Raw genomic sequence first — 24,334 nt, 5'->3', positions numbered from 1 at the left:
GAAATAAATCCGATAAAAATTTGTGAATTATCATTATATAATGGTTGTTGGAATAATTTCTTAAATAAATTTCGAGTTACACTTCAAATTTTACCATTTATTTATATAAACTCTTAAACTATGTAAAGTACTCTCAAATTTAATATCTCAAAATTTTACGATTTTCTATGTTTATAAATTATTTCTTTTTCGGAATTTACATTATAAATTTCAATTATTTATTTATTTATTCAAATAAATAAATCAAATAATTGATTTTTTTTAATTATGTTTTTTAATACAATTTGTTTATTAGATTAATTTTATACTTAATTATATATTTAATAATAATATAACCAATATTTTTAAAGTAAATTTTCATTATTTTTAATTTACAAATAGCTAATGATTTTAAACAAATTGTTATATACTTGAACTAAATTAAATTAAAACGAAAACTTAACCAATTTAACAATGAGAAACAAATGTAGTCTATAAGACAATTCATATATAATCTGATTGGTCTAGCATTGCAAAGTTCTTTATTTATTTGAAGTATGTTACCTTTATTACAAATATTATTACATTGAAATCCATAAGACAATACATTTATTTAATTATACCATGACAATTTTATACACTTATATAAAAAGCTTACAAATGATTTATGACTGGTGTGGTCTAAGGCGAACTGGAAGCCCTTGAGTTGGCCTTGGATGATGATCGACCACAACTTTTTCATCAAGAACCAATAACTCCCATTTATACTTTGTAACAATATTATGCATAAAAATCAATGTTACCATCTTTGCATATTCAATCCCAGGACACATACGCGGTCCACCCCCAAATGGAACATAAGAATAAGGCGGTGGACCAATTCCATCAAATCTCGATGGATCAAATTTCTCAGGATTTGGAAAATATTTTGGGTCCCTATGCGTGTAATATGCTGTCCAATGTATCTGCATTATTATAAGAAAGATGTAATTAATTATTCTAAAAATCAAAATGGATGAATTATAGCCAACCATATATTAAATTAAATGACTAATTACTTTGTAACCCTTTGGAATGGTGTGATTCCCAAATGTAAAGTCCTTGATAGCCCGTCTAAATGTTCCAAGGACCGGCGGCATTAACCTAAATACTTCTTGAATCACATTCCATGAATATTTCATTTTCTTCATGTCCTCCCAGTTCAATGCTTCATTTTCTTCCTTTGAATTTTTCACTTCCATTTGTTCTTAAAGTAAGTGAAATTAAACCAGGTTAAGAATTAATTAGATCATTTTTAATACATAATAATTATTTAGCTAATTTGAAAATTAAAGGTGTTTTATTTAAGTCAATTTGATAGTTGTTAATACCTTTAAAGACTTGATCATAAACTTCTGGAAGCTCAGCCATGTACTTTACGATGAATGTTAGCCCACTCCTTACCGGATCATATCCTCCGTGGATAAGACCTATAAGATGAGCTGCTATGTCGGTTTCCTTTAACAAGTCACCATTCCCATCATTCGCATTGACCATTTCGGAGAGTATGTCTTGCGTTCTACATGCCTTACCCGTTGCAAGATCTATCTTTCTTTGTTTAATCACCTCCACGAGTAATGCGGTTAGTTTTCGCGCAGCTTTCAATGCCCGATTAAATGTTGTCCCAGGGATGTTTATTGGCATTGAAACTATTCCATGAGATATATCTTTCTCAGGTTTTTCCAGCTTTTCGATCATACTGGGATCATTCGATCCCAAAAATAATCGGCATACCACCCCAAGAGCATATCTTCCAGCAAGATCATGTACTATAGCGGGTTTGTTTGGTTTCCATTGTTCCTCTAGTTCTAGTTTCGTTACACTGTCGATTGTTCCTATCAAGAAGAAAAAATCAATTTATAATTATAAGAAAAAATCATGTATTGTTTTTATGAGTTTAATTTGCCTTAAGTCACATTTATCATGGCAAAATATAGCCACAAAACAAATGTTTCTATTTTATTTTTATGTTATTAGTATAATAGTTACGGTTTATTGTAAAGCTCTTAAAAATTATTTAAATTAATTAGTTATATTTTTAATATGTCATTACTATATATAGAGCATTTATTTTTATAATTTTAACAATGAGAATCTAAAATAAGCTATTTAACTTCTTTTTTTTAATAAACTATGGTATTATTTAATAATTTGACTTATTACTCAATTTAATATATTGAAAAACTTATTTAATATAAGTTTATTTGATAATGCTTATATAAATTACATATTTTTATAAATTTAATGAAAATATGTTAAAAATAATAAGTTAACTTATCAAGTTTATTTTAAAAGAGAAAAAGTTAAATACATTATTATAAAAATAATCATCAAAAGACCGCTCTATCCTTCCAACAGAAACATTTAATGTTATATATAAGTTTGTATTAAGTTTTTTAATTTTTGTAAGTATAACAAACTTTTTTTTCTTTGATCATAATTCATCAAAATTTTAAAGTTATGAGATTAATTTTCTTTTACTGTAAAAATTATTGGTCATGTTATTATGTATCAAACCATAGCTTTTTTATTCGTTTAAAAAATGAAATATCAAAGATTCTGAGAATAAAAAAAGGTTGTAGTAATTTTTTTTTAAATGATGAAATTTTGTAATGTAAAAACTAAAGCTGAAATGTTTTAGAACAAAATGTCAGTGAGATATATATATGGTCATGCATGATTACAGCATATAATACATTTAATTAGCATGCAAAAAAGACCGCTTAATAAATGTTTTCAGAAACAAAGGCAGTATTAAGCGACGCATAATTTAGCGCCGATAAAATTATGTTATGAGCCGTTAAATTTATATTGACGCCGGTAAAACTAATTTAAAGGTTTAAGGACATGTGTTAGATCTAACAAATATATTAATGTTAAAATAATAGATTGGGACCTAAAAGTTTGAAATGATATTTAAACCGCATCTTAAAGTTAATTTGTGTTTCAAGTGGGAATAATATTTGTAAATTTTCAAAATCCAGAAAAACAAATAGCAGAAATTTATATTAATATCCTTGAAACCTAGCTGATGATTTTCTTATCCTAAAAGTCCATAGTGAGACATCAATTTTAATGAAATATTAGAATAGAAAGGCTAATTAGTAAAGCTAGCCAACTCATGAACACCCCCCCAAATATGACATAATTTAATATCTTAATATGTTTCTTGGTAATAGTAAAAAGACACAAATTGTAATATATCAAAACAATTGGAAAATAGTTAAGATTGAATAGAATAGAATTAATCAGTGATCATATAATAGAATTATTGACATTATAAACAAAGTAAGGTTGTTTAATTTGGTGACATGAAGTTTGTTTTAACACTTAAAACTCATAAAATTACACTTACCGACATGCTTTTGAAGAGCGGATGGCATGAGATATGTCCTAAGTATATTCCTCACATGAGCAAAATCGTCACCAACAGGTTTACCATGAGACTTGGCAAAGATCCTTTCAATTGTCTCCGGGAACCAAATGTTAACAAGCTTGTTTTCGTTAGAAAAAAGCAATTTATTTCCCTCAGGCCCACACAACATAGCAATGGGATGCCCTATTATCGATGTGGTGAATACATTGGACTCGTATTTCTTCACCCTATGGAGAACGAATTCCCTAAGGTTTCCATTTCGAAGTTTGTGTAAATAATCCAATGTTTCTCCAATGAAAGGCCATCCGGAGGTTCCTGGAGGGAGTCTAGAATGAGGAGGATCAGCGGCGGGATCAACAAGATTTTGTTTACGGAAAAGGAACAAGGTAACAATGACAACTAGTAGAGAAACCGCAACAGAGAGAACAAAGACTTCCATTTATTTTTTGAGATATTAAGGATAGAAGCATGTATATGGTAATGATGATGGTCCTATGTAGTATATAAATATATATGTATATATATAAATAATGTACGCAAATATATACAACCTGCCCATATAACACGATAGAATGACCCTTTTTTAATTGTGCACCTTACGTTACATGAATGATTACGCCCATTGTTTAATAAATTAAGTTTCAAACTTATTCAGTGATGTAATTCATTTTCTTATCTTTTAATTACAAGTCAACTCACCCAATAACAAATCAGTACACTAACAGAGGAAATATATGTAGTGATTTATAATTATATTTGTAAATTAAGAACATACAAAATCATTATATTATCATTATTAATGGTTGAATCCTTCTCGTTTCAAATATCAATTAAGTTATGGATTCTACATTTATAATAAAGAAGTTAATTTTAATTTATTGAATTTGTGTTTAAGTTTGGGTTTGTGTCTGGCCAAGAGTTATTTAAATTTTATTACCTGAATCTTTACCTATAAATATATTATTATTAAGAGATTACATAATGAAAACTGAATTTTAGAGAGATAAAGTGTGAGGTAAAAACTTTGTATTCCTTTTTCTTCATAATGAAATTTGGTAATGGCTGAAGTGAACGTAGCTCTTTTGAGTGAACCACTATAAATCTCTCTTCTTGTGTTCTTATTTTCTTGCGATTTTATCGTTTCAAGCATGTCAGATTTAGATCTAGGTTAGGCTAGATTCAAGCATTTACAACGATGACATTCGAGAACAATATAAGAGATGACATTAGAAGATTCGATGTAACAAATTATACGTTCTGGAGGATGCAAATTGAAGATTACCTCTACGAAAAGAAGTTTCATGTTCTTTTGAGTGAGAAACTAGAGAAGATGGATGAAGCTGAATGAAAACTCCTTGATATATAGGTTTTGGGAGTTGTCTGATTGACGTTAGCCAAGATTATTGATCACAACGTAGTTGTTAGAATATAGAGAAATATTGTATTGGATGATATATATTTAGAGTTACATAGGTTATGTCTAATATATAGACATTATATTATACTTATAAGAAAACTAATATAATATAATAATATAATATTGATATTTTCACAATTTATCATATTGTGATAATATCTTACAGATATATTATTTTTATATTATAACATCCCCTCAAACTCAAGATGGAAAGGATTTGAACAAATTGATGTAATCTTCATGATTAAAAACTCATAAGCTACATCTAGTTATAGAATGATAGTGTGTTAACTGATAAACTAGTGAATATGTAGAATTACATGGGAATTGAATGCTGGCATGAAACAACAACTGAATGAACTTCGATGTTACTCGTGAGTCTCGAAATCCATCCAACGAAGGGATGGTAGTGTGTTGCATAAAGGAAAACTAGCAAAGAGGTATAATAGAATGCTGGGGTGAAACAACACCTGAAAAGAAACACATCATAACGAAAGAATGATAGTGCATTGACTAAATAATTAGTAAAGAAACACATATGATTGTATTAAGACTAATAAAATATGAGCATTGATTACTGGAATAAAACAACAACTAAAAACAAAACTCATAGAATATGATGTCTGAAAAAAATAAGAACATAAATAAAGTTATTTGAAAGGAAAAAATATTATTAATAGTATAATAATAGTTATTACAACATTATTAGATCTCTCCATCAATGGCTAAAGTAATCATTAATGGAGACAGCGAAAGACTAAATTTTGTAGATCAAGAACAAAACTTTGGCTCTGATAGAATGTTAAAATAAAGAGAAAGATTGTATTGAATTATTATATTTAGAGTTACATAGGTTATGTCTAATATATAGACATTATATTAGATTTATAAGAAAACTAATATATAATAATAATATAATATTGATATTATCACAATTTATCATATTTTGATAATATCTTACATATATATATTATCTTTATATTATAATAGTAGCAAAGGAAAAATCCACTATAGACTGATGAAAACTCTCTCTGATAGAGAAATCATCTATTAACAACAATTTACATATAATGAAAAAGCTCTTCAATTTAAGAATGACTGATGATATTTCTGTCACTATTCATTTTAACGAATTTAATACAATTGTGAACCAATTTCTATGTATTGAGATTGATTTTGGAGACGAAATTAGTGCCCTGATTTTATTAGCATCACTATCAAATAATTGAGAATCTATGAGGGTAACAATTAGTAACTCTGTTGGAAATTCTAAGTTGAAACTTATTAAATTTATAGATCGTATTCTTACTGAAGAGGTTCATAAAATTAATTTTTGTGAAACGTTCAAGGTTCTGCCCTAAATATTTAAAATAAGGGCAATGTAATGATAAAAATTTCAACCGATGTAAGAGTAGGTCTATGTTGAGGAATAAGATGAGTTAGTCCAAATGTGAGCGAGCATTTGATTGTTGGAATTGAGGTAAGCATAGTTATTTGAAGATGAACTAAAATCACAAAAAAGAATGATGATGATAAAAATGATGCAGCCAATATGGTTATAGAAACTGTCACTAATACATTATTTGTGTCAGTTGATAGCCTAATAGATTCATGAATTTTGGGAGCATCTTTTCACACCACTATGGGAAAGTTTATCTTACAGATAGTGATCCACTATATATTGTGGGCATGAGGTATTTTAAATTGAAGATGACAAATGGTTATGTTTAGAAGATTAATAAGGTGAGACACATTTCAGGTCTATTGTATAATTTGATTTATGTTACACAACTTCATGTCGAAGGTCATAGTTTTAGTTGTGAAAATGGTTTGTAGAGGTGACTAAAGGAGAAATAGTTATTGCTCGGGGTCACAAAACTGGAACATTATACACGACTTCAATATGTAGAGAAACAATTGTTAATGTAGTTGATGACTCAAAGAATAGTGAATTATGACATTGTAGGTTAGGTATATGAGCGAAAAAATGATGAAATTCTTTTGAAAAATTGTCAGATTTCAGAACTGAAGTATGTTAAACATCAGTTATGCAAAAACTTTATTCTTGAAACAAAAACGTGTGAGTTTCTTGAAGATTGGGAAGGAGCCTGGGAAAGAAATTCTAGAGTTGGTTCACACTGATGTTTAGGGACCTGCATATGTTTCTTCTATTGGTGGATCACAATACTATGTGGCGTTTATAGATGATTCGATAATAAATGTATGAGTTTATTTTATGAAGCACAAGTCTGAAGTATTTTTTATTTTTAAGTAGGGAAAGGATTTGGTTGAAAACGAAACAAATCAGAAGGTTAAGTGTTTAAGATTTGACAACGAAGGTGAGTACATCAATTTCGATTTCATAAAGTATATTGTTTTGAATGAGATTTGTATAGTGAATATTGTTCCTCGAATGCCTCAAGAGAGTGGAGTAGCTGAAAGGATGAATCAAACATTGAACAAACGTGCTAGAAACATGAAACTTTATGGGCATAAGATATCAACATTGTTGCCTACTTGATATAAAGAGGACCCTTTGTTCCTCTTGAATTCAGAATTCAGAATTCTAGAAGAGGTTTTGAGCAATAAAAATATAAAACCTTCCTTATTTGAAAGTGTTTAGTTATTTATCATATGTGCATATTAATGAATGTGATAGAAACAAGTTTGATCCAAAGTCTAATAAGTATTTTTTCATTGGTTATGGTGATATCGAGTTTGGTTATCATTTTAGAAATCATCAAAATTGGAAGATCATTCGTAGCAGGAACATTATCTTCAATGAACAAGTTCTTTACAAAGATTGTGTTGGGAAGACATCAGATGGTAATTTCAAATTAGTAGAGACTAGTACGAATGATTTAAGAGATTTTCTAGATGAACATATAATGACTATAGAAGAATACCAAGGTGTTGTTATAGAAGAAATCGTTAAGAACGTGACCTTAGAAGAAAATCAATAAACATCGGTTATACAGTTGAGAAGATCGTCAAGAAATCGAAAACCAGTCGAGAGGTGGTCGCCATATCTAAACTATATCGTGTTGTCAGATAAAGAAAAACCTAAATACTACAAGAAAATAATACAATCTAATGAATCTGTTAAGTGAGAGTCTATGATGAAAGATAGGATGAACTCTTTGTCGTTGAATTAGACTTGGGACCTCACTAAGCTACCAAAGGGAAACAACACTTCACAACAAATGAATCTTCAAGATTAAAGAAGAACATGATAAAATTATAGGGTACAAGGCAATGTTTGTTTTGAAAAGATTTCAACAGAAGGAATATATTGACTACAAAAATATTTTCTCTCAAGTGGTCAAATTGATAACAATTAGAATATTTTGACTTTGGTTGTGAAAGAAAACTTTAATCTTCAATAAATGGATGTCAAAATTGTTTTCTTCACGGTGATTTAGATAAAGAAATTTACATACGATAGCCACAAGACTTTGAAATCAAAGAAAAAGATGAGCTTGTGTGTAAGCTTCAGAAGAATCTATATGGTTTGAAAAGACTCCAATGCAATGATACAAGAAATTTTATAGCTTAATGAAAATTAACAACTATATGATATTTGAAGCTAATCATTACTACTATATCAAGAGATTTAATAAATCATACATTATTTTGCTCATCTACATTGATGACATGTTGATTAACAAGCTAAAGAAATATTTGTTTGAGAAGTTTACAATAAAGGATTTAGGTGTTGCAAAACAAATTAATGGGATGAGAATCTTTAGAGATAAAGAAGTTCTCAAACATTCACAAGAAGAATATGTGAAGAAAGTTCTCAGCACAACTTATACGATGCAAAACTAGTTACTACCCCCTTAGCTAGTCACTTTAAACTATCTAAAAATCAATCGCCGTCAAATAGAGGATGAGAAAAATTATATGGCCATCGTTCCATATTCCTCTACTATTTGTTGTATTATATATTTGATGGTTTGCACATAACCATACATAACACATACACTGGGAGTTGTTAGCATATTAATGAGCAACCCGAGTAGAAAACATTGAGAAATAGTACAGTGGATACTACGATACTTAAGAAAAAGTATGAGTCTCGTTTTTTTTAAAGATTAATATGGGTTTAAAAGGATATGTTGATGCTTGCAATGATGGTGATGTTGATAGTAGAAAAGGCACAACAGAGTACATCTATAGTTTGGAAGGTACTACAATCAGTTGTGTTTCAAAACTATAGAAGATTGTTGTTCTTTCTAGTTACGAGACATAGTATATTATTGTGATAAAAGTTGTTAAGAAGATAAGGTGGTTGTAACCATTTTTGCGAGAATTGGGTTAAGACTACAAGGGTAGTGTGTTGCGATGCGATAGTTAGAGTGTCATTCATTTGACAAATAATCCGGTTTATCAAGGAAGGACAAAGCATTTACATGTTCGTTATCATTTCATTCAATCTTTAAAAGATGGAGTGTTATCTCTTGAAAAGATTTTCGGGAATGAGAATTCAGCTAATATATTGACGAAAGTTGTGATAAATTGAGAGGCGTTATCGATTGAGAGAAAATGAAGTTAGTCTCCAAGTGGGAGATTGTTGAGTTATGAATCATACACTTATAATAAACTTTAAGAAGTTAATTAGAGTTTATTGAGTTTGTATTTGGATTTGGGATTGAGTCTGACCAAGAGTTATTTAGATTTTATTACATGAATGTTTAACATATAAATATGGTATTATTAAGGATTTTACATTACGAAGACTGAATTTTAAAGAGATAAAGTGTGATGCAAAAATTATGTATTTCTTCTACTTTATAGTGAAATCTGATGGCGACTAAAGTGGACGTAACTCTTTTGAGTGAACTACTATAAAATCTTAGTCGTCTTGTGTTCTTATGTTTTGCATTTTTATAGATCGTTTCAAGTATATTAGATTTGGGGATCTAAAACTTAAGTAAAAAATTTTGTTATTCCTTATTTGGTTATAAATTGACTAGTTACCGAATGAACAATACCAATGGTTAAAATGATTGTCGGTAATAACCAATGTATGCTTAGTTTTTTGTCATTCATAATACGCTTATAATTTTATCATTTGTATTATTTATTGGTATTTTTCTCTTATATTTATTGGAAAATGTCTATATATATTAAAAATGAAAAAATCATTTAAGAATAACGATAAAGCATGACATGAAAATAAAAATTAAAAATAAGAAAAAATTGTACTCAATAAGTTATCGAGCTCATAAATTCTCGAAAAGAATGATTATATTCCCGACAAATTTTCCTGACTTTCCTAAACGAATATCAGAAAGTGTCATAATAATAGTATTATGAATGATACACATCAGACGACTACGATCATTGAAAGTTCGACAATTTATCTCCAACCAGATAATCCACCAAAAAATAATTTGGATGGTAACCCAAATATGTATATGTCTGTCATATCAGCCGCATCAATCCAAACTTCACAACGACTACCCAAAGACTCTGGCATCACCCAATGAATCTCAGTAATACTCCACAAAAGACTCCAAATATTAGTCACGCATTGACAATGCAAAAGTAAGTTAGTTTCCAATTCAACCTCTTCTTGACACATACGACTAGCCATAATAAAACATTTTTTCATTCACATATCATGCGTTAGAAATACACCATGAATAACGCTTCATCCAAAGAACGATATCTTGGATGGAGTATTTGAATCCCAAAGTTTTTTCAAAAAAAAATTATATGAAATCATCTTAGAGAATAACTTATAGCAATTCCCATATAGAAACTAGCCATATATTTTTAATGCATAACGTCTTGTTTAGACGGTGACACTTGCTTGCGTCCTACAAAGAGTAACACTATTATGGGACGAAGTCTCCATAATATTTAATCTTCTTTTATATCTAATTCGGCTAGCGAAACCACTAGACTGATGATCAAACATGTCCTAATTAACTGTGACATATCTATATATAACAAGGGAAACAAGCTCAGAATATGTTGTAGTTAGACTTTTGACACTACAAAAAATGTAACATATTGGGTCGAGACGGGTGATATTTTAATAGGGTGATATTTTAATAGGAAAGTTAACACTTCTGCTAGACCAACTTATTTTCCCGGAGATTTAGAATAAGGATAAATTTAAAGATACTTTTCAAAATTTGTTGTAATAGTTTTTAGATTTTGAACACTTTGTATATTTTGGCTAACAATGAACATTATCGACATAAATTATGGCCTCAGTAATTCTCACTACCAACATTACCAACGAATTTTATTAGTCGAGTAAACATTATTGACGTGAATTATGATCTATCGGTATTGTTCACTATGAGCTGACATGCCATATTTTGTGCTGGTAAATCTTGTTCTAACAATTTTATAACCAAGATAAATTACCGAAAAAAATTCTGACCCGTTAAGGTATTCTTAATGGGCCTGTCCACAAGCAGAAACAACCCGTTGAGGTGTTCCATGTCATTGCAGCGGGTTTTTAAATTCCGTGTAAACTGGTCAGTGTTTTCTGTTATGAAAACGGGTTAGAGTATAAATACTTTTTTGGGTATTTTTCTCATATCACAGTAAGGTTGAGAGAGAGTGAATTACAGATCTAGGGTTTTCTAGTTTCCTTCTTCTTCTTATTCTTTGGCTGATCCAAAGAGAAAGATTGGGGGAGCTTTTGATTGTGGAGTAGTCCAATCATTCCTAGTGTAATAAATTCTTTCATTTGAGAGTAGGGCAGGTAAGTTTCCACTATTGACATTTCTTTAATTTAGTGAAACTTATCCCTCTCGTGGATGTAAGTCGATTTTGACTGAACTACGTATATTGTGTTGTTATTGCTTGGTGCTATTTCATTTCTTGGTAATTTGTTTGTCGTCATAGAAGATTTGGAAACCGATTTATTATAGGTTTGATTTCTAAGAAGATCCAATGCCAAGTTGGCTAAGCATTTTTGGGCTGAAGCCATGAGCACTGCAGTGTATGTGATCAATCGTTCTCCCTCCAAGCCATTGAATAATAAGTGTGCAGAAAGCGTCTGGTCAGGTAAAGATGTTAATTATGATTATTTACGTGTTTTTGGTTGCAGAGCTTTTGTGCATGTTCCAAAAGATGAGAGGTGTAAGTTAGATGCATAAACCAGGCAATGCATATGTTTGGGGTATGGTGATGAAAAGTGGGGATACAGGTGTTATGACCCAGTTGACAAGAAGGTTTTGAGAAGCCGAGATGTGGTATTCCTTAAAGATCAGACTATTGAGAATTTTGAAGATGGTGAAAAACTTGATGCATACATACGTGATCTTTCTAGTCTCGAGTTGTCTCATGATGTTGAGGAGACAAGGCCACATGTAGCTTTTGACTCAGATAGTGATGATGATGTTCCTCAGGGTCAAGCTATAGGCCATGAAAATGATACAGCAACTGATCTTGGTGATAATATTGAGGCTGATTTTGAAGTTCAACAAGAAGATGAAAATCAACAGAATCAACAAACAGAGGTACTTAGGAGGTCTACTAGGAGAAAAGATCAAGTTCTAAGTACCCTACTATAGAGTATGTCCTTCTAACTGATTGTGGGGATCCTATATGGTATAAGGAGGCTCTTGAGAATGCTCATAAGAAAGAATGGCAAGCTGCCATGGATGAAGAGATGAAGTCATTGCTGAAAAAATGACACATATGATCTAGTTGAAAGACTAGAGAACAGAAAAGTATTACAAAATAAATGGGTGTACAAGATCAAGCAAGAAGGTGATGATATCAAGACAAGATACATGGCTAGGCTAGTTGTCAAAGGTTTTGGTCAGAGGCATGGAATCGATTATGATTAGATTTTCTCACCAGTAGTGAATATGACTTCTATCCGGGTGGTGTTAAGTCTAGCTGCTTGTATGGATCTTGAGGTTGAATAGCTTAATGTCAAGACTTCATTTCTCCATGGTGATTTAGATGAAGATGTTTATATGAAAAAACCGTAAAGTTACAATAAGAAATGTGAGGAAAGAAAGGTGTGAAAACTTGTCAAAAGTCTATACGGTTTGAAGCAAGCACCAAGGCAGTGGTATCTTAAGTTTGAGTCGTTCATGAACATCCATGGGTACATGAAGACGTCTACAGATCATTATGTCTTTGTACTAAAGTTTGCTTCTATTGATTTTATTATACTTATCCTACATGTTAATGACATGCTGATTGTTGGGAGAGACAAGCTCAAGATTGCCAAGTTGAAAAAGGATTTGGCTAAGTCTTTTTAGATGAAAGACTTGGGTCAAGCAAGACAAACTCTTGGAATGCAGGTCATTCGTGATCGGGTGAAAAAAATGCTATGGTTGTCTCAAGAGAGATATATTGAGAAGATTCTAAAACGATTCTATATGGACAAGGCAAAGTCAGTTGCTTGTCCATTGGCTACACACTTGAAAATAAACAAGACAATGTCTCCCAATGACATGCTTCAGCAATAGGCAGTCTAATGTATGCAATGGTCTGTACAAGAACGGATATAGCTCATGTGGTTGGAGTACTTAGTCGTTTCCTTTCAAATCCCGGTAAGACACACTGGGAAGCAGTTAAGTGGCTAATGAGTTATCTTCGAGGGACCTCCAAATACGCTTTGTGTTATGGTACTGGAAAGCCACATGTTGAAGGGTTTTCTGATTCAGATATGAGTGGTGATATTGATACAATGAGATCAACTTCAGTGTATTTGTTTACTTTTGGAGGAGGAGTTGTATCATGGCAGTCTCGTCTACAGAAATGTATTGCTTTGTCTACTATAGAAGATGAATATATTGTCATTACTGAATGTTGTAAGTAAATGAGATGGATAAAAGAATTGTTGAAAGAAATAGACATTACACAAGACAGGTTTGTGGTGTTTAGTGACTCACAAAGTGCTATACATGTGAGTAAGAATCCAAGTTTCCATTCACGTTCAAAACACATCCAAAGAAGGTACTATTGGATCCGTGAAGTGCTTGAGAAGAAGGAGTTATACTTGGAGAAAGTGCATATAGATGAGAACGGGTCAGATATGATGACAAAGGGCTTGCCAAGAGGCATGTATGAGATATGTTATGCCAAAGCCAGAATGGTTCTGGCAGGAGCGTCACGATGATGAATGTTTATAGTAACATTCTCCCATGGCTCGGAAGGGGAGAATTGTTGAGGTGTTCCTTGCCATTGCGGGCGGGTTCTTAAATTTCGGGTAAACGGGTCAGGGTTTTCTGTTATGAAAACGGGTTAGAGTATAAATACTTTTATGGGTATTTTTCTCATAACACAGTAAGGTTGAGAGAGAGTGAATTACAGATCTAGGGTTTTCTGGTTTCCTTCTTCTTCTTGTTCTTTGGCTGATTTAGAGAGAATGATTGGGGGAGCTTTTGATTGTAAAGTAGTCCAATAATTCCTAGTGTAATCACTTCTTTTATTTGAGAGCAGGGCATGTAAGTTTTTACTATTGACATTTCTTTGATTTAGTGAAACATATCCCTCTCGTGGACGTAGGTCGATTTTGACCGAACCACGTATATTGCGTTGTTATTGATTTGTGCTATTTTATTTCTTGGTAATCTGTTTTTCGTCATAGACGATTTGGAAACCGATTTATTACAGGTTTGATTTCTAAGAAGATCTGTAGTTTTGCTATTGTAAAATCCAACACAACCGTCAGTAATGGCGACTTGCCATAATTTCGTCGACAATTCTCATTTTTACCATTTACTGCGTTTGTCCTGTTGTATATACCATTACCTACTATTAAACGTATATTTTACTACTAGTTTTGATCTTGTCCCTAAATGGTGTCATATATTCTTATTTTCATAACTGATTTCTATGTTAATCTACACATTTATATATCCAATTTTGAATTTTGTCTTCTTGGTTTCCAGACTTCAAAACCGACGGCGAATAAAATCGTCTTTAAAAGCTAAAATGTCGTCGCTAATAAATATCAGCGACGACGAATAAAACTGTTGAGTTATGGAGCCTACACTTATAATAAACTCTACATTGTTAATTTGAGTTTATTGGGTTTTCTTTTTTTTGGTTTTGGTTTTGAGCTTGGGACTGATCGAAGTTATTTAGGTTTATTACCTGAATGTTTACCCTAAAAATATGTGATTATTAAGTGTTTACATTGAATAGACAGAATTCTAGAGAGATAAAGTGTGAGGCAAAAACTATGTATTCCTTCTTCTTCTTCATAGTGAAATCTGGTGGTGGCTGAAGTGGATGTAGCATAATTTGTGTGAACCACTATAAATATGTGTGTTCTTGTGTTCTTCTTTCTTGTGATTTTACAGATTGTTTTTAAGAAGGTTGGATTTGGGAGATTCAAATCATAACAACTAGTATCAGAGCAGCTAGGCTATATCTAAGCATTGGAAACAATGGTAAGTGAGAACAGTATAGGACATGGGATTGGAAGATTTGATGGGACAAATTATGCCTTCTGGAGAATACAGATTGATGATTATCTCTATGGAAAGAAGTTTCATGTTCCTTTGAGTGAGAAACTAGAGAAGATGGATGAAGCTGAATGGAAACTTCTTGATAAACAGGTTTTAGAAGTTGTCCGATTGATGCTAGCCAAGACAGTTGCTCATAATGTAGTAAAGAAGAAGACCACCATGGGTCTGATGAAAGCTCTTTCTGATATGTATGAGAAACCATCTGCTAACAACAAGGTACACTTAATGAAAAGACTCTTTTACTTAAGAATGGTTGATGGTACTTCTGTCACTACTCATTTGAATGAATTCAATATAATTGTGAATCAATTGCTATCTGTTGAGATTGATTTTAGGGATGAAGTTAGTGCCCTGATTATGTTAGCATCTCTACCAAATAGTTGGGAACCTATGAGGGCAGCAATTAGTAATTCAGTTGGAAATGCTAAACTGAAATTTATTGAACATCAGTTATGTGAAAACTGCATTCTTGGAAAACAGAAACGGGTGAGTTTCTTAAAGATTGGGAAGGAGCTCAAGAAAGAAAGGCTAGAGTTGGTACACACTAATGTATGGGGACCTGCACCTGTTTCTTCTATTGGCGGATCACAATAATACGTGACGTTTATAGAGTATTCGACAAGAAAGGTATGTGTATATTTTATGAAGCACAAGTCTAAAGTATTTGCTATTTTAAAGAAATGGAAGGCTTTGGTTGAAAATAAAACAAATCAGAAAGTTAAGTGCTTGAAATCCGACAACGGAGGTGAATATATCAATTCAGATTTCAAAGAGTATTGTGCTGTGAATAGGATCAATATGGTGAAGACTATTCCTCGAACGCCTCAAGAGAATGGAGTAGCTGAACGAATGAATCGAACATTGAACGATCGTGCTAAAAGCATGAGATTGTATGCAGGGCTACCTAAAACTTTATAGGCAGAAGCTATTAATAATGCTGCCTATTTGATAAACAAGGGACCCTCTGTTCCTCTTGAATTTAAAATTCCTGAAGAAGTTTGGAGCAATAAAAAGGTAAACCTTTCTTATTTGAAAGTGTTTGGTTGTTTATCATATGTTCATATTAATGAATGTGATAGGAGCAAGCTTGATCCAAAGTCTAATAAATGTTTTTTCATTGGTTATGGTGATATTGAGTTTGGTTATCGTTTCTGGGATAATCAAAATCGGAAGATCATTCGTAGTAGAAATGTTATCTTCAATGAACAGGTTCTCTACAAAGATTGTGTTGGGAAGACATCAGATGGTGATTCCAATTTGGAAGAGACTGGTACAGTCGATTTGAGAGAATTTTCAATTGAGTATATACCGACTGTTGAAGAAGACCAGTGTGTTGTTGAAGATGAAATTGTTGAGAACGTGGCCCCAAAAGTAAATCAGAAAACACCGGTTATATAGTTGAGAAGATCGTCAAGGAATCGAAAACTAGTTGAGAGGTGGTCTCCATCTCTGAACTATATCTTGTTGACGGATAGAGGTGAACCTGAATGTTATGAGGAAACAATACAATCTGATGAATCGATTAAGTGGGAGTCTGGTATGAAAGATGAGATGGATTCTTTGATGTTGAATCAGACTTGGGAGCTCACTAAGCTATCAAAGGGAAAGAAAACACTTCACAACAAATGGATCTTCAGGATTAAAGAAGAACATGATAAAACCATGAGGTACAAGGCAAGATTGGTTGTGAAAGGATTTCAACAGAAAGAAGGTATTGACTACATTGAGATTTTCTATCCAGTAGTTAAATTGATGACAATCAGAACTATTTTGAGTTTGGTTGTGAAAGAAGACCTTCATCTTCAACAAATGGTTGTGAAAACTGCTTTTCTTCATGGTGATTTAGATGAGGAGATTTACATGCTACAACTAGAAGGATTTGAAATCAAAGAAAAAAATGAGCTTGTGTGTAAGCTTCAGAAGAGTCTGTATGGTTTGAAATAGGCTCCAAGGCAATGGTACAAGAAGTTTGATAACTTCATGAAAAGTAACAATTTTCTAAGGTGTGAAGTTGATCATTGTTGCTATATCAAGAAATTTGATAAATCGTACATTATTCTACTCCTCTACGTTGATGACATGTTGCTTGTATGAGATTAATAAGCTCAAGAAAGAGTTGTCTGAAAAGTTTGCAATGAAGGATTTGGGTTCTGCTAAACAAATCCTTGGGATGAGAATTTGCAGGGATGAAAAAGGTCTCAAGCTTTCACAAGAAGAATATGTGAAGAAAGTTCTTAGCATGTTTAACTTGTATGATGCAAAACCAGTTACTACCCCCTTAGCTAGTCATTTCAGACTATCTAAATATCAGTCGCCTTCAATAGAGGAGGAGAAAAATCACATGGCCAATGTTCCTTATGCCTCTGCCATTGGTTGTATTATGTATGCGATGGTTTGCACAAGACCAGACATAGCACATGTAGTGGGAGTTGTTAGCAGGTTCATGAGCAACTCGGGTAGACAACATTGGGAAGCAGTAAAGTGGATATTACGATACTTAAGAAGAAGTACGGGTCTCGCTTTGTGTTTTCGAAAGTCTAATATGGTTTTGGAAGGATATGTTGATATTGACAATGGTGGTGATGTTGATAGTAGGAAGAGCACAACAGGGTACATTTATACTCTGGGAGGTACTGCAATCAGTTGGGTTTCAAAATTGCAGAAGATTGTTGCTCTTTCTAGTTGTGAGGCAGAGTATGTTGCTGTGACAGAGGCTGCTAAGGAGATGATGTGGTTACAACCCTTTTTGCGAGAATTGGGTCAAGACTACAAGAGAAGTGTGTTGCGATGCGACAGTCAGAGTGTCATTCATTTGGAAAAGAATCTTGTTTATCATGGCAGGACGAAGCATATACAGGTTCGTTATTATTTCATCCGGTCAGCTTTAGAAGATGGAGTATTAGCTCTTGAGAAGATTTCCGGGAGTGAGAATCTAGATGATATGTTGACGAAAGCTGTGACAAATGAGAAACTGAAGTTGTGTGCAACTTCAGTTGGTCTTCTTCTTCGTTAAGACACCGAATGGAAAGCCACTACCGATCGAGAGATGATGAAGTTAGTCTCCAAGTGGGAGATTGTTGAGTTATGGAGCCTACACTTATAATAAACTCTACATTGTTAATTAGAGTTTATTGGGTTTTCTTTTTCTTTTTTTTTGGCTTGGGCCTGACCAAAGTTATTTAGGTTTATTACCTGAATGTTTACCCTATAAATATTTGATTATTAAGGGTTTACATTGAATAGACAGAATTCTAGAGAGATAAAGTGTGAGGCAAAAACTCTGCATTCCTTCTTTTTTTTCATAGTGAAATCTGGTGGATGCTGAAGTGGATGTAGCTCAATTTGAGTGAACCACTATAAATCTGTGTGTTCTTGTGTTTTTACAGATTGTTTTGAAACAGGTCGGATTTGGGAGATTTAAATCCTAACAAAAACTATTGCCATTCGTCGCAAAAAAATGTTTTCCTTGAAATACAATGAAATTTAGCGACGGCGTAGTACCATCACTGATAGTTAATATTTTAGCGACGGCGTAGTACCATCACTGATAGTTAAGATTATTAGCGACGACAAAGTAACGTCGTCCCTTGATAATCTCTGATAATAATTATCAGGGACGACGTTTATAACTAAAAACGTCGTTCATAATTATTATCAAGGACGGTGTTATTTTGCCGTCGCTGATAATAATTATCAGGGACGACGTTACTTTGTCGTTACTAATAATAATTATCAGTGACGGTTTTAGTTATAAACGTCGGCCCTAATAATTAATATTATCAGGGACGGCGTTCCTTGGCCGTCCCTGATATTTTTAATCAGCAGTGGTTCTTTGGTCGTCGTCGCTGATATTTTGGCAAAACAACGTTGTCGCTGATATCCGTCGCTAATAGTCCTTTTCCACTAGTTTCTTTTGTACATTTATATGTAATTTCAATATTTTTAACCATATTAAGATTAATGAAAACATAAGAAGCAACAACATAAATTAAAAAAATTGGGAGTTAGGTCGATAATACTTTGTTTGTTTAGGTTTATACCATTTTTAGAGAGAAAAACATAGGTTTCCATCATATATATTCTCTCTTTATTATTTTATATTGGTCAAATTTAATTGTTTCAAGTACCATTGCTTTTAGAATTATACGGGTTCTCCACTTTATAAGGAAATTTTTTATATTTATTATAGTTTTTTGCTTCAAACGATATAGTTGACATTATTTAGAGTTTAGATTTGTTTAGAGTACCCAATTAAATAACCTCAAACAAAACAAATAATAAATTCTGGTACCAGGAAGAATATTTTATAATGAAATATTAAAACGAGACCTAAAGTTTGACCGAGGTATTCAAAATGAGACCTAAACATTATATCACATTATAAATTGCCTAAAGTACTTGTAACAACAAGAATGAAAATCCAAAGTACATTAAATAACAAGTTGAGACCTCGATAATATAGTTAGAAAACTATGACTGAAGAAGTAGCCGTGATTTCCCAATCAAAGGCCGGTACCATGATCAGTGCTGTTTTTTCTTGGAGACCCGGATTTATTTTTCGGCTGACTAGCATTATGTCCCAACATTCACAATCAGAGTACTCAGTGAGAATCGAGTCTGAAATATATGATTTCTTAGGTCAGACATTTTTCCTCAGATCAATATTTGTTCTTTGTTCTCCTTGATATGACTTGTTGAGATTTTGTTTCTCATTTGATTAGTTGTATCTTATGAGATATATATGACTACCTCAATTATAATTTGTAATGAAATTTTTTTAATGGGATTTCACTGTTATTTGTTATTTCATGTTCTCACTCTTTTTTAATTCTCAACATTTGTAGGACCAACTTTTAATATGATTATTTATTGCCAAAAATGTTTGACTATAATTTAATAGATGTTAGTTTCAATGATTTCACCAAGTGGAATAATAAATAATTGGGCAATCAAACACTTTAAAACTACCAATTAATGTGTATTATTCATAATTTTGTCTCCATTTAAAGAAATAAAGCATAAATACAAACCCCCATGGTAGTTATAATTGATTGATGGAGACGTCATTGATCACTTGTTAATAAATAACTTTTTAATCAAAGTAATCTTGACAAACAAGCATACAAATAAGTTTGAATAATTTTATTAACTTTGTTGGGTTTTTCATGCTTGGTTTAGATTGACATATATATAACTAGCTTGGACGACTCTTTTTACAGAGGATATTAGTGATCAAATTTGGATTAATAGATATGATCTATACAAAATTTCAATACAATTCGATTAAAGTCTATAACTCGAATCTCACTTAATTAGTTTAGTATGACCGATTTCAGCATTCTTCATGTTTTACATTGAAGACCAGACTTGATATCGTGTTCCCTATGAAATTGTTCAAGAAAACATAAATGGCCAAGTTTCCAAAGACTCGTATCATAAAAAATTTGTGATGATCTTAATCTTGACTATCATGGTTTGTAACATCTTTATTTAGTTGTTATCGTTGAGTTTGTGATTATTTATTGGTTTGTTTTTATTTTGGTATTTTTGGATTTTAATTTATGATCACTTAGGTGTCAGGTCATACATTATTTTATAATATTTTATGAGAGATATGAGTGGAAGAAGAAATTTGGGCGATGAAATACAAGAAGAAATGACGTGTCACAATCTAATTGGCTCAAAAAATCAAATAATTTCTGGCTTATCTCTTTTCACACCCACTTTTTACATTTTCCAAACATAATGTCACGTCATTCCTAGGGATGACAACGGGTACCCTACCCGACGGGTAGTGAAGTACCCATTCCTGAACCCGATTTTCATTTCACTACCCGACCCGACCTCGAACCCGACGGGTATCTCTACTTCTATACCCATCCCCAATTCGTCGGGTACCCGATCCCCGACGGTACCCATTACCCGATTAAAATACTTATAAGATTATAAAAATTAAAGAAAAAGAAACACAACTTTAATAAATAATTTTAACATTAGTAATATCAAAATATTAAAAATAAAAATAAAAGCATTACTTACCTACCTCATCATTTTTGTAAATCTTGAAGAAGATAAACTAGAGTGGAGAAAAAGTATAATGAACATTGAAACAAAAATTAGAAATTGAATATGAAGAATTATGAGAGAGAGTAATATTTTGTTATTAAAATAAAAATTTAAGTTATATGTTGAGAAATATTTTTTTTTGAATATAAAATAATTAAAGTTAGAGTGTAGTGTATTTATGACTATGTTTGGAGTGAAGTGTGGATAAGATCAAATTAAATGATATATATTTATGATACATTTGCAATGATGAAGCATTTTTGAAAAGTCACACATTAAACTTTAATAAAAAAAAAATTAATAATATTAATATAACCGGGTATCGGGTATCGGGTTTGGGTTTCGCACACTCCCCATCCCCGACCCCGTACCCGACCGGGTACCTTCTCCCTCTTCCCATGCCCGATCCCGATCCCGAACCCAATTTATAATACCCGAACCCGATTATCGGATACCCACGGATATCGGGCATACGGGTACCCATTGCCATCTCTAGTCATTCCTTCTTCCATTCCATTCCATAAATTCACTCACTCTATCACTCATCATCTTATAATTGTGTTTTATCATTTTTGTGAACTCAATTAAAATCTAGATTAATTAGATCTGGTTTCATTCTTTAAAAAAGTTTAAAAAAAATATTGATGACCTGTAGTTTTTCGTGGAAATTAAGATTGATCAATTTTTGACAAGTTGATGAATTAAATAAATTTTGAGCATTTATATATATATATATATATATATGAAATCCTAAAAGTAAGGCTCAGATCCAGGCTGATTAATAGTATAAATTAATTTATTATATATTTAATATTTATTAATGTTGAATGATTGTAATTTGTAACTTGTAAGCACTGCCAAACCGATCATTCAACTACATTTCTATGTATTGACGTACATTTTGAGAGAATTTGTTTTTTATTTATGAATTTAGAAAGTTCAATAATTCTCAATACTCACCTTAATTTAAGAAGTGATTAGTAGTGGGTTGTATATAAAATTATGGATACATAATATTTTAATTTACCTAACATAGTTTAGGTATATTACATAATGAATATGAGCTCAATTTGACTCATTCTACTTTAACTAATCAAATAGAATGAGTATGACTTCAATATGACCCATTCTTCTAAGTAGAATGAGTTGACTGACCATTTGATTCTACAAAATATTTTAAATTTAAATAAAGTTACTTCATTTTAAATATGAAAGTAACTATATAAAATTTATATCACTTCTCCATATTTTTCAACATTCTCTAGTTCAAGAAGTAATAATATCAAATTAAATAAAATAGAATGTAACTTGTTATAAATAAATATGAAATTAGTTTATTAAGGTCTATTTATTTACTAAGAATGTAATTTGTTATAAATAAATATGAAATTATATTTTAGTTTTTCTTTATTAAATTAAATTTGACTAAAAATATTAATTTAGGTAAATTTATATAGTTTAAGAAATGTTTCATTTATATTATAAATATATAAGTACTTACAAGTATAAATTTAATTCAAATAAAGTCTAAATACAAATGTTTATTCACAAATTAAACAATTAGACTGTGTTTTTTCTTCTTTCAAATATTTGAAAAAGAATTTAAAATATAAAATTCAGGCCATTAAGAATTTATCTTTTTGTTCGGATAGTTTAGTTAACGATAGTATTTGTATTGTGTCCTAACCTAAACCAAATCTATCTGATTTACTTTAGAAGTCTTCATTTTAATTAAACCGAACCGAATGACGACTGTTTAAAATTATACAGTCCGGTTGATCAGTTTTTTAAGATCGAATCACTCAACGACCGATTACCGATTATTGTTAAAATTGAAAACAAATATTAATAATTTAGTTGCAGCAAAAAAAAAACTTAAAACTTAATCTTTCTCTAATAGTTAAATTTTTTTTTCTCAAATTGAATTAAAATAAAAATTTCAAAAATATATAATAATAGTAGAATGTTTCTTTTTTCTTTTATATTATATCGATTTATATGTTGTTTATATTAGTGTTATTATTAATATTTTTTAAATATTCTAATTATATTGGTATTATTTAGTAATATTTTTTGGTAAACCAATAAAATTAATCTAATCGATTAATAAATTAAAGCCAAATTAAAAATGATATGAACAAGTTGTTATTTTGTTCTATAAATAGAACCGCTAACAAATTTTTATAACCTGAATTTTCCTTTACACTTATTTAATATCGAGATGTGGGTTCTTTGGTAAAGGGAGGTCTAATCTACATGAAGATCATTGAGAAATTAATTAAGTAAAATAATACTTTTTTTTACAAATTATTATATTTTCAAGTGGTGCAGGTAGGCCTTTACGTGACTGAGATAGTGAGGAATTATTGTATTTTAATAAACTTGCTTCAACATTTAACACAGATAATAACACAATTTAAGCTACAAGTCAACTAATTACATATTACTACTACTTAACTTCATAAATAAACAAAACATCAACCAAACAAATTGACTCACAACATTCATTAAATTTATAATTGTTTTCTTCTCAAATCAAATCATAATATCCAACTTTTTAACTTAATTAGCTAATACAATAAAACATTTAGCGACGATTAATATCAAACCGTCGGTAATAATCAAGTAGTGTCTACAAATGTTATTACTAGGGGTGGATCGGTACGGTATACCTTAATGTTTTATCCATACGTTATATCTTACCGAAAATTTCGGTATGCAATTAATGCATACCTTTACCTTACCTTGATCTCGATATACCTTGATTTCGATATACCTTAATTTCGGTATACAAAAAATTCATACATTACCTTACCTTGATTTTGGTATACCTTAATTTCGGTACACCTTAATTTCGGTACGGTATCAACATTATACATTTGATACCTAAAAAACATATTACCTTAAAAATAATCAATCTCATCGGTAAGATAGAGATTACATATATTAAATAATATTTCACTATAATTATATTTTGATATTATTTAAAAATTA

General features: G+C 31.2%; 1 protein-coding gene across 1 annotated transcript in view; it reads right to left on the bottom strand.

Moving 5' to 3' along the window:
• Nucleotides 1–644: 644 nt before the first annotated feature.
• Nucleotides 645–24,334, bottom strand: part of LOC124921893 (dammarenediol 12-hydroxylase-like) — a 29,286-nt gene continuing 5,596 nt past the window's right edge. Inside the window, exons 2-5 of the mRNA XM_047462596.1 lie at nt 3,374–3,826; nt 1,350–1,853; nt 1,038–1,225; nt 645–944 (exon numbers count right to left, since the gene is read on the bottom strand). Coding sequence (XP_047318552.1) covers nt 645–944; nt 1,038–1,225; nt 1,350–1,853; nt 3,374–3,826 — 1,445 coding nt within the window. The remainder of the gene's footprint in view (nt 945–1,037; nt 1,226–1,349; nt 1,854–3,373; nt 3,827–24,334) is intronic.

The sequence above is a fragment of the Impatiens glandulifera genome, chromosome 1 (genome assembly GCF_907164915.1).
Source record: "Impatiens glandulifera chromosome 1, dImpGla2.1, whole genome shotgun sequence".
Lineage (NCBI taxonomy): Eukaryota > Viridiplantae > Streptophyta > Magnoliopsida > Ericales > Balsaminaceae > Impatiens > Impatiens glandulifera.
This window is presented reverse-complemented; position numbering and strand designations above follow the sequence as displayed.